At 47.2% G+C, this 11498-nt stretch overlaps 4 protein-coding genes across 4 annotated transcripts; 3 read left to right on the top strand and 1 right to left on the bottom strand.

Moving 5' to 3' along the window:
- The first annotated feature begins 2 nt into the window (after nucleotides 1-2).
- On the top strand, nucleotides 3-1101 carry F4822DRAFT_358298 (putative mitochondrial distribution and morphology protein). The gene is made up of 5 exons (XM_051456071.1): nucleotides 3-187; nucleotides 252-289; nucleotides 347-423; nucleotides 521-838; nucleotides 900-1101. The coding sequence occupies exons 1-4, from the start codon at nucleotides 147-149 to the stop codon at nucleotides 611-613; spliced, it is 249 nt and encodes an 82-aa protein (XP_051311724.1). The 5' UTR covers nucleotides 3-146; the 3' UTR covers nucleotides 614-838; nucleotides 900-1101.
- Nucleotides 1102-2312: 1211 nt separating this feature from the next.
- Nucleotides 2313-4962, top strand: F4822DRAFT_358372 (Gpi1-domain-containing protein). The gene is made up of 4 exons (XM_051456072.1): nucleotides 2313-2699; nucleotides 2756-4349; nucleotides 4398-4501; nucleotides 4560-4962. Exons 1-4 carry the CDS (start codon nucleotides 2565-2567, stop codon nucleotides 4878-4880), a joined length of 2154 nt encoding a protein of 717 aa, XP_051311723.1. The 5' UTR covers nucleotides 2313-2564; the 3' UTR covers nucleotides 4881-4962.
- A 256-nt stretch (nucleotides 4963-5218) lies between these two features.
- Nucleotides 5219-7191, top strand: F4822DRAFT_358458 (ankyrin). The gene has a single exon (XM_051456074.1). The coding sequence runs from the start codon at nucleotides 5476-5478 to the stop codon at nucleotides 7042-7044; it is 1569 nt and encodes a 522-aa protein (XP_051311722.1). The 5' UTR covers nucleotides 5219-5475; the 3' UTR covers nucleotides 7045-7191.
- On the bottom strand, nucleotides 7136-11124 carry F4822DRAFT_358381 (uncharacterized protein). Its single transcript, XM_051456073.1, has 3 exons — nucleotides 9612-11124; nucleotides 7366-9552; nucleotides 7136-7299 (listed from the first exon to the last, which is right to left on the bottom strand). Exons 1-3 carry the CDS (start codon nucleotides 10857-10859, stop codon nucleotides 7228-7230), a joined length of 3507 nt encoding a protein of 1168 aa, XP_051311721.1. The 5' UTR covers nucleotides 10860-11124; the 3' UTR covers nucleotides 7136-7227.
- Between the last annotated feature and the right edge of the window lie 374 nt (nucleotides 11125-11498).

The raw sequence follows: 11498 nt of genomic DNA, 5'->3' as shown, positions 1-11498 counted from the left end.
AGCAAGGTTCCAAGGTTCCCATTGGTGGAGTAATCGTGCAGCTGTTGTTCATCTTCAACTAATACAACATTCAATATTCTTTTCCTCCAATTCAAACTTTTTAGATATCACGAAGCGCAAGCTTAACCTGTCTTGAATACGCCGATATGTCTGCTTCACTTGCGCCGGAATGCAATGAAGTAAAAGAGTGAGTAACATATCCTATCCTCCGCTGTTACTCTAATGTGAACGTCCATGACTGATCAAGTAAGGCGGTACGATACTTGTTTTCTTAAGTGGTATAGTGAGAGTATGTGCTGTATTATCACCATTATGCCCTCCATTCAATTCTAACTTTAGCTCTTAGAATACCTTCGAGGTAACGGAAAGGCAGACGATAACGAATGCACCAAGCTCTTCAAAGATTACCAAAGATGTCTTCAGGTAAGCAAGACACCCACCGTGACGAATCAGTTCAACCTATGACGTCTCCGAGCACAAGTCGTGGGGGTTTATCACTAATTACAGGACGGCTCTATAGGTTGCCCTGAAAGAACGGGGTATAGATAAACTGCTAGACGAAGCACGCGAAGATAGCAAAGAAAGTGATGCTCTCCATATGAAAAGGAAATGATGAGCATTAAGGGACATTAATCCCTTACTGGCCACGCCGCAAAGATGCCGACTTTTCCGGATGGCTCCGTCGGAGACAGCCCGTTCGGACCTTACATAAGAAATCTGGGCAAACCTGCGAGACATGAGGTAGCGAGCCGATAGCCGTGAGACTGAGACTTGTCCCTACCGCTACCAACCAATGCTATTCTTTGATCTAACTCCGCGGGGAGTTGCTTATTTCTCGGTTGGTGATGCCGAGCTCAGCCTCACCGTGCCTCAGCTGAACAGATGATGATCTTTCGCAGAATGCGACTAAGAGGCGAAGGGGAAATGCAGGGCTAGTACGACGTAACCGTAATACCTTGGCGGTTAGAGTAGCCTAAGAGAGTGGTGGGAAACCTCGTATTCATTACCCTAGACAACCTAGCTCAAATTCTTATTCCAATGTATAAAATCCCTGATACTGTACCAAGAATCAAGATTCTTAGATCTTGTCAGCTCTACTCATTTGATGTTTATTATTTTTGCACACCGTTCTACAACCCTAGAAGTGCGATGACTTGTACAAACAAGACGTTGTAACATCGGGGGTTATTCATTCACCACCTTGGGATATTAATAACAGTCGACTTTATGCAATTCCATTTTTCCTATATACACGTACCGGCATCCTAAGGCCTTATTCATAATTCTGTTTTAATCAATTCCACAATGATACCACACCAATTAAAGAGGAACGGGTGGTGGTTAACAAGACTCACTGGCTGAAGGTTGAGAAATTCTTGGTGATGCTCTAAGACTATAGGGGTTTAGTAGAGGTTACAGTGGATCGGCATATCGGAGGTTAGAGTTTAGTTGGAGTATGGTACCCGTTTTCGACGTCAGAACCTAAAAAGTTCCTTGGTTATGACCTAGCTCGCACTAAAATTTACTGATGGAGCCGCTGATATCGATAAAACTAATCTGTACACGCAATACGCAATGCAACTCTGTGAGTCCAGACTGCAAGGGGCAGGAACGAGCAACAAACAACAACCTCGACTTTCCATTAATTTCACACGTGGTTATACAACTCAATTATACAGTTCAACTATTCCCCTCGATCTAATTCTTCCCCATTAAAAACTTCGTCACTCGTTATTCTCGTCCACCATTACACAACTTCCCGGAGGACCGACGTTAAAAACAACAATTGACTTGGGTTTCGACTATCATTCTGAAAAGACTCGTGCGACGAATACCTTTCGAAGCTGCCGGAGACGAAACAATTCCTATCCACCGATAATTCTTCGATAAAACATAGTTGGGATTGTACATCGCGAACCGTGCCCAACAACGAAAGCATCCAATTACTTATTACTTAGAAAAGGAATTACGAAATCCAACCAAATCCACTGCGAATCGAAAGAAAAGAAGAGCAAAGGCGATGCGACTCGAGGGATAATAACCGCCCACTTCCTACATGCACCCCTTCTCCGTCCTCACCCTCGCGATCTTCGTAGCTGGCTACATTACTGCTCGATGGGATCTCGTCACTCGACTCTACGAACTGACCGTTTTCGCTTGGGATAAAGGTGTTATTGTGAGTGAACACGTACCCTTACATACGAGATATATAGGATGTATCAGATCAGACGAAATTAGCAGAGAAGGAGGGAATGAAATAATATGTGGAAATAAAAGCAATATTCGGGAAATATGTCTAACACAGCTGTTCTGTTTAGGTCCGCGCCGCCCAGGGATTTGGACTGTTAACGATCGTCTTCATATTAATATTTATACCCGTACAACACATTGCTCGAGTAGAGGCCGATCTGGTATTACAAGAAACCCCTTTTGACTAAGACAATCCCCACTAACATACGACCCATAGCATCCGCGATCGCCTAGCCTTGGGATTTCCGCTCGCGAACAACTCCGGCGTAGAGGCTCCTTCTAACTGGAGGTGCTCTAACGCTGGCCTTCTGGTCATGCCAGAGCATGATGGGTTAATGAGGGTATTTTGGCCGATCGACATCTCCCCGTCCGATGTTCCCGGTGTTATTGTCGGTTGGAGGAATTCGAATCTCGATGTTGTCGTTGTAGCTATATTGGATCATGTCGATGTGAGCGATCTAATTGGTCCCGGTATCTCGTAAGCATCTATTAACATTACTTGTAGCCGCGGAGTGCCGAAAATGCTTTAAAGACGGGTATTCTTTTAAGGAGTGCGCCACATCCCGTACCTCGAATTTTTGAGATTTGCGGGCAATCTTCTATGCATGTCCTTGGTACTACGAATCGCGAATCCGATTTCGAACCAGATCCATCGTGGGTACGAGCTTCCGTCGGTCCATACCAGCGAGTACCCAAAGTTACTTGTCCGAAAGCGTCGAGTATTCAGATTATTTTATTCGAGAGGCCAATTCCGCTTCATATGCAATACATATCTCTCAATCCGATTGCGCTCTCTCTCGCAGATAAGGACGATCGAGCATTATACCATGCGTCCGACAGCTCTGAGGCGGAAGATGAAAAGCAGGAGAGGAAAAACAAGGCTAAAAAGCGGCTCTTGATGGATAAATTGAGACAACATTCAGTTGTACAGCATGCTCCGTCTCAAAAGGATAAGGCCCTGGCCAGAGTTGTCAATCAAATTAATTGGGCTTGGGAATTGGAACACTTATTACAGAAAAATGTGTCGCTCATCGGTACTCGACCCAAGCGCACTCTCAGTGTCTCCGAACGGGTTGTGGAACATGCTGCAAATATGAGAGATTATGTGATATTATGGATATGGGACATGATCATTCTCTATGCATTTCCCGTCATTCGCCGAGCATTCGTGCTTTTTCTTATCGGTCATCGGTTGGCTGCTGAAGCATTACTACTCATATTAGAGTGGAGAGCACGCCCGAATTCACCTGCGCTCAAGGACGTATCTGCGACTGCTCAACAGGTAGAAATACGTCTACAGCAATTCTGTTATTGGCCCATGCAATATGTCAAATTGCGCCTACGAAAAAATGATTGGGATAGTGTCACGACTAGCCATCCAGACTATATACGTTTTTACAATAGTCTATGGCTCGTAGCTAATGACGTAATCATCGGAATTGCTCTGGGTTCATATATAATCGACAATGCCGAATGGGTGGCAGACACAATCAGCATGCTGCTGGGGACATACACTATCAATGCGTTACAGAGCAGCATATCTTGGCTTATGGGCTGGCCTGCTGGTTTGAAACTGAATAGTGAATTGGCGTTGTTCTTGGGCGACCTATTTCTCTGGGTTATTGATTATTGGTCTAGCTGTATCGACACCCTGCAACCTCTACTACCACATATTGTTTGGTTTATTGGATTTTCCAGCTTTGCTGGTGCTAGTATGCCCATCGCCCTCTTTTCCGACCTACTCTCAGTCCTCACGATCCACATTTACTCATTTTACTTGGCCTCGGCGCGGATATTTCATTGGCAGCTCACAATTCTGCTTTCCCTCTTCCAATTATTCCAGGGCAAGAAATATAACGTTCTACGAAATCGTGTCGATGCTTGCGATTATGACCTTGACCAACTCCTCGTCGGCACCATCCTTTTCACGCTCCTATTCTTCCTACTCCCGACCGTTGTCGTGTTCTATCTCAATTTTGCGCTTGCACGTATGGTCATCATATCATTCAAAGCCATTTTCGATACGCTACTTTCCTGTTTAAACCATTTTCCATTATTCGCCTTGATGCTTAGAGGAAAAGACCCTAGGCGTCTTCCGGGTAAGTCATGATCCTTATCAACGCATGGTCTCATCTAATTATTGCTAGGCGGCATTCGTTTTGAACTTCGTGATACCCCAGATAGACTTAGTATTAATTCCCAATCACCCCTACTCTCACCTTCACAACCTACTTCGATCATATATCTCAAGGTTCGTTGTCCTCCAAGCCATCATGTAATGGAGTATTATGTACTAATAGGATACACAGCCAATACCCCTCACATTTGCCGCCATGTTTCACCAATACTTCCAGATGGGTAGACGTATTCGCAAACATTACCTCTCACCCCGAGTACTATTCTGCCTCGTAACCGGCCGTTTCGTCCCACCAATTCACCGTAAAGCCCTATATTCTTTACAATATAGTATGCTTCCCGCGCGCCGAGCTGGGATTATGGAAATGTGGCAAGCACTAAACTCACTACCCACCAAGAAACGGCCTGTAAATGTGTATCCATACGCATTCCCATCACCCCCGACACTTAATGGTGGGAGACGGCATATGAACGGGCGGGCAGGCAGGGGATAGATTTAATACCCAGGAGCAGAGGAACGCGATTGATGAACGAGGCGTTGGGTGTATATAGTGAATATAGATGGCAGGCAGACCACGGACAGGGGTTCTGATTGATGGGTAACGTAACGAACGATTTTCAGTATATATGAGTGGACCGCATAGCAGAGTTCCTACCCTAGACGCTGCTTGACGATTGTCCAAAATAAAGAACGAGAACCATTTCAAAATATTGCACGCAGCCATTGATTCGGAACGACAGATGCCTATTCCTTCCACGTAAGAAGTTACGTATACAATACATGGGCAATCGTGGCCTCAATTTCAATTGCTTGTTTTTACGATATAAAGAAGCGATTGGGTTCATTCTAGGCAATCGAATTCTTCAGGCAGCTAAGCTTAAAATAAAGTCTTGGTATAGGCAAAAATAGGGGGCGGTGTGCTGACTCATCACTGACTGCAGTCCCCTGTATCAGCCCTACATATAGTTTAGCCAGCTATATTTTCAGTATACCCTTCACCTATAAGGCTATAAATTTATCTTTATAATCCCCCATCAATCCCACTTCCCTGTGTCAATTCCCCTATTTCTAGTTCCAATCCGTCCATCATGTCCCTCCAAAATACCACAATATACCTCCTAGACCTCCCCGCCGAAATCCTCCACATAATCCTATTCTACTCCACCTTAACCCGGGGCGTAAAACGAGCGCTACGCCTCCGCCTCGTATGCCGCGTCTTCGCGCGCATGACGCACGCAGCGCTATTTGAAACGGAATTAATGGACAAGCCCGTGTTCCCTCCAATCGGAACAAATGAATGGAATCTACAGACGCAGCACGGCGGATTCGAGTTATGGCGGGGGTATCTAGTATACCGATGCCTTCGCGAAAAGGACAGACATGTCGGGCGTTTCGTAGATATACGTACGACAGCCGAATTCATAAGCGGTGAATCCGGTCTGGACTTCCAATACGTGCTTAAGGAACTATGCGGACTCGCATTAAGTCATAACCGACATATCATCAAACATCGAAAGCGTAAGCTATGGGGACCTTTGGTTGCTGCTAAGGAAAAAGCACATGCCTGCCGAGATCTATATATTCTCACCGCAGCTACTCATTTCAATATCCCAGCCTTAGTACAGAGGTCCTTAGCAGAGTTAGTCCGAGTCCACCATGATCCAACACATCACACCTACCTATTTGCATCGCCGATGCAAGTCGCCGCGCAGGCCGGCAATACTGCCATGCTTCAACTCTTCCAAAGATCTGTCTTTGAGCCGTACTTCGACGTTTGGTCTGTCCAGGGCGCTGCGATGCGAGGCGACATGGATATCCTCAAGGCAGCATTGCAGATCGATAACGACAACACCATACAAGGGGAAACTTTCGGAAGCATAGACCACAGCTCAGGAATGGGCTACGGAATCCGAATGGCTAGGCGGTTTACAACAAACCCCGAGGTCTACGAATACCTCACTAGTGCGCTAGCTCCATGGGAGGAAGACACAGAGACGAGATACGGCCCGTGGAGAGAATCCCTTGAGTCCTCTTACGGCGACTTGATCCACCATTCAGGCCTTGGAAATATGGCCATGGTGAAATACTTCCTCGGCCGTGGCGTGCCGGTTCAGAAACATACCCGGCAAACCGAGACCCCGCTAATCGCAGCGTGCCAAGGTTTGCACCATGATATCGTCGATGCGCTCCTCTCACACGGGGCCGATCCCAACTTCGCTGCTAATAAGACTATCCCACACTACGCACTCCATGAATCCGCAACAATGAGTAGTCTGACGCTAGCACGCAAGCTTCTTGATCACGGCGCTCTTCCTGACCCCCCAGCAAACTCTCAAGTTAAATACCCTGCCCTATTCTGGGCGTTCGCGCGGGAAAACGAACCCATGATTCGTTTACTGTTATCGCGTGGAGCAACTCTTAGCGTGAGTTCCAGAATTGAAGATGGCAGCCGTCTAGGCCCTTGGCGAGGGAATCTTGGGCAACACCTCGCGGAGATCGCTCGTCATCTCGGGAGTACTTGGATAACGGACCTGTTGTGCGAACATGGCGTGGTGTACGTCGAGCCGAGTCCATTTCCGCCTCCAGAAGGGCCCAGTCCGTGGGCTGGCTGGGCAGAGGCAAGGGCTATAATCGCCGATAAGATGTCTTGTAATTAAATTGTGAGATTCGCGTTCGTTTGGTATTGAAGTACAAAGCTGACAAAAATATTATGGAATAAGGATGAAATATACCCCAAAATATCATTCCCCTCGCATATATAATCCGCTTCACCCCTTGAAAACATAAATATTCCCATAATTGCGCCGGTATGACATTTAATACGCGATCGTCGCCACTTATCATTTAGCGCAAATTCCTCTAATATGCGTAATGAGCTCCTCGATTCTGTAAGGTTTTGTTGTCACGCCATCCTGTATTCCAAATCAACTCTATGCCTCGAAAGATTGAGTCTACCAGATTAGGAATATTGCACTTACCATACCAACTTCAATAGCACCACTAAGTTGTTTACCTCTCACATTGGCCGTTACACCAAGAATTGGAATGTGGCCAGCGAGCTCACCCTCTACTTCGAGTCTCCGAATTTCTTTTGTGAACTCGATGCCATCCATTACCGGCATTTCGATATCGCATAATATCACGTCAAAGGGGCCCTTTTCGTCCGGCACATCAATAATTTTGGTATGCCTTACGACATCTAAAGCGTCCCTCCCGTGGTTGGCAGCTTGTACAACGAAATCATGATTTCGTAGCTGCTTGCATAATATCTTCTGATTTACTAGATTATCCTCAACGACGAGTACCCTGATCTGTCGAGCTTCATCGTGTAGGTCGTCTGGAATCGGAGGTACCTCGCCAATGCCGTCCTCTAATGGGACGGGTGTTCCATTTGCTGTAAGACTAAGCGACCGACTTAGTCTAATGACAGGCTCAGAAGACTTCGGTGATGACTTAGGCAATTCACATCGCCGAGCTTTGACATAAAACGCAAATGTGCAACCCGAGCCAGGCCTGCCATCCATACCTATTTCACCTCCGAGCATTTCAGTGAGCTGCCGAGAGATAAAAAGGCCGAGGCCCGACCCGCCGTACTCCACATGCGTCTTCGGGGACGCTTGAGCGAAGCGATCGAAGACCTGGGTTTTCTCATCCTCCGTCATACCCTTTCCAGTGTCTTTGACACAAAAACAGAGAAAGATATCTGACAATGGGTCTCCGGCATTTTTCAACCCAGTGTCTAAGCTAACAGCCGATGCAGGGGTAGCAGGTGCATATCGCTGCGGGACGAATTCGACACCTAGGTCGCTTTCAAAGGGTCTGTGCGCTAGAGCAGACGCCGTGACAGTAATCTCTCTTACTTTGGACTTTTTCGTAAACTTGATGGCGTTGGTGACGAGATTTATGACGATCTGGAGGAATCTGCTAGGATCAAGTAGTACCCAGTCGAGACCCAATGCGGAAAGTGAGTCGTCTTCGATGACCGTGAGTCTAATATCGCCCATCCGAAGCTCAGCATTGAAAATTTTCAGGGAGGAGCGAACCAATGTCATCGGCTGTACTGGAACAGGGGCCACCACGAGCATATCGGAATCGAGCTTGGAAACAGTTAGAACATCATCGACGATCTGTTTCTGGTGCTGCACGCAATACGAAATGGTATGAGCAGCATCCAAGGCATTTCTAATCTGTTCTTCCAGAATATCTCTTGCGCAACTAGTTGAGTGGGAGTTGGGTAAGTCGTCAAACGCCCACTCGAGAGTAGCGGAACCCCTTTTGATCGAATCTATAATCTCTTCGCTACAATGAAGAACCGCCGATAGTGGATTGCGAATCTCGTGACTGATCATGTCCATAAAACGTTCTTGCTGAGTCTTAGACCTGATAGCTTCTTCCATCTTGTCGGTTAGGACTTTTACGGCCATTTTCTGCCCGCTGATATCTGTTACCCAGAAATCAATATGATCAACAGTTCCATCGTCTTTAAACTCGGAGAAACCCGTCGCGGAAACATAAGCGCCGTTCGTCACAGTGTTGTCGCCGCCCGAGATCGTGTAGGTTTTATCCACCAACTGAAATTCAACGGATTCAATACCAGGACTTTGCTGAAGCTTGGCAAAGAATTCTTCGCATGGCTGGACGCATTCATTCCGAACCCAAGGTAACCACGGTTGTGGCATATTAGGTATGTCGCCGTCGTCTGGTCCGAACCCATAAAAGGAATGCCAGGCATTATTTCCGTATTGGACGTATCCCTGTCCATCGGTTCGACAAATCCCAAGAGGACAGTGTTCCGCATAATTCCGCCATTTTTTCTCCGACTCTTCCAGTGCTTTAGTTCGTGATATCAATTGTTGCTCGGTCCACTTGAGCTCGCTTATATCCATCGTGAATATTACAATGCTATCAACCCCATCGGATTCGTTTAAATCCGAATAACAGGCGCAAATACCAGTCCGATGATCTGAATACATATGGCCTCGACGAAATGGTTCTTTGGAGCGAATCTGAAAAGTGCCCCCCTTTTTCTCATCAAGGACCTTCTTTTGCCATTCTAGGAGTAGATTGACGTCTTCCGGGACCACGCTGTCGAGCCAGCTCAAGTTCTCCTGTTCTGCAGGGCTCAAACCGAAAAACTTGTACCAAGCATCGTTTGCGTATAGAATCTGCCCACAAATTGATCAGCACACAAATTTAACATCTTATGCTGGCGCGCAAACCATACCTTTCCCTGCACGTCTGTAACAGCTAGGCCAACGATTGACCACTCTGCGAATCGAGAAAATCTCATTTCGCTTCTCCTCCGATCCAATTGCGCCCGCTTGGCTAATTCATTGTGACGCGAGACTTCTTCTGACAGCCGTGCCCGTGATACCTGCGGCGCGGTGACGTCTGCTATGAGTTGCAAGAACTCGCAGAATTGCTCGCTGCATTCTCTGTGCGGATTGAGGCCTACTACCATGAGTGCGACTATCCTACCATCGTCTTTGATAGGGACGATGGCGAACTGCTCGCAAGGCAGATATTGTCGTTGCCATACCGTACCGTCGAGTAGCTTATGTAGCGATGGGTCGTCGGCATGCAATATTAGCATCGAGTCGCTCTTGAGAGCCTTGAGCATGGTTGGCGCAAATCCCTCCTTGTCGCATGATAGATCGATGTACTCTTGCCCTATAGCACGATCTGTATCTACACCAATAGTGCCTTCTAGATGGCATGGGTAGCTAGGTTTGCTTGGTGCGGCGCTGATACTCAACCGCTCGTCTAGTGAATACAATAGAGCAAATGGGATATCTTTGTTGTCATGGCTGAGACCAGCCAGTAGGGTGTGCCAAAGGTCCCTCATATTACTCGCCGTTCCTGTGTGACGCGACAGTCGCTGAATACAATCGTTTTGTCGTGAGCAGATAACTTCCTGCGTCCTGTCTAAGGGTATTCCATAAGAACCTTTAACCTCCCCGTCGTCATCGGTAACGGGAATTAGTTTCCAGTCGAAATACGTCTCTCGAAGGCGGCCATTTCTTTTTACAAGCAACATGGTACCTGTGCATGTTTCTGTCCGGCCTGTGCGACGTTGCTCAGAAATGACACCAGCTAATTGACTCCAGATCGGAGTAAAAATGTCAGAGGCGTCCATCCCCATCGCTTCGGGGTGGCTCTGACCCAAGAAAGGTAGATACGCTTCATTGTAAAGAACGGCAGAGGAATCTCCCCAAAACAGTACCGCCGGGCTTGTATCAGCTAATAGGAAGCGAGAGATGTGTCGGAGTTCAGTGTCCCAATCGGCTATGGGCCCTGCGGCGGACTTGGCCCAATTGACATCTTGAAAGAAGATCTGGATCTGCGACTTCAAGGGTTTAGCACATCTCGGAGGCTGTCCATCGGTTCCTGGTGATGCAGCCCGGTCTTCTTCCCACCCTTGGCATGTATGCCCATTTGTGGGTACCGCAGACGGTTCATCGTATTGAACCATCGCTACACCATCTGGTGTCGCTATTTGGAGTGTATCGATGGCAATCGACCATGAACATCAGACCATTTCCAACATGTTTCCAACATGTAAGATTGACGATCAGTTTGGTGTCAATAAGCCGAGGTGATAGCCCCCTCTCGGAAGAAAGTAGCCTTGACGAGAGCATGATCTCTTCCTGGCATCACCTTGTCGGAGCAGACAGAGCTGCTCCCATAAAGATAGCGCATCATGTGTCAGCTCGACGTCGTGCACGATGAGGAATGAGCTAAGATGCATGGTCATTACTCGTAGCTTGCGCTGATTAGCTCCCAATTATCGAGGTAAGCTTCACAACATGAGCTCCAAGGTCCAGCTATGCTAGTACGTAGCGGGGAAAGATTACTTGACGGAGTTGTCTTGTAAGATGTTCCAAATAAATTGTTGTTCTAGGGAAGGTTTTGAATTAGTACAGAACTAAGTTTTTTACGCCACCGTTAAACCACCATCCAATCTCATTTAGCTTTGCTGTCACCGATCGTCATTACCCGTAGATGGTGGAAGTTACCGATCGGTGCACGGGAGTCGGCGCCAACAGCGTGCGGTGCGGACTTAATAGCTGCAGGGCTTACTTTAGGCCGCCACGACGAGGACCTAACCGTC

Source organism: Hypoxylon trugodes (assembly GCF_022578975.1).
Source record: "Hypoxylon trugodes strain CBS 135444 unplaced genomic scaffold F4822scaffold_8, whole genome shotgun sequence".
Taxonomy (NCBI): Eukaryota; Fungi; Ascomycota; class Sordariomycetes; order Xylariales; family Hypoxylaceae; genus Hypoxylon; species Hypoxylon trugodes.
Note: the sequence above shows the minus strand (reverse complement) of the source record. Positions and strands in the feature narration are given on the sequence as shown.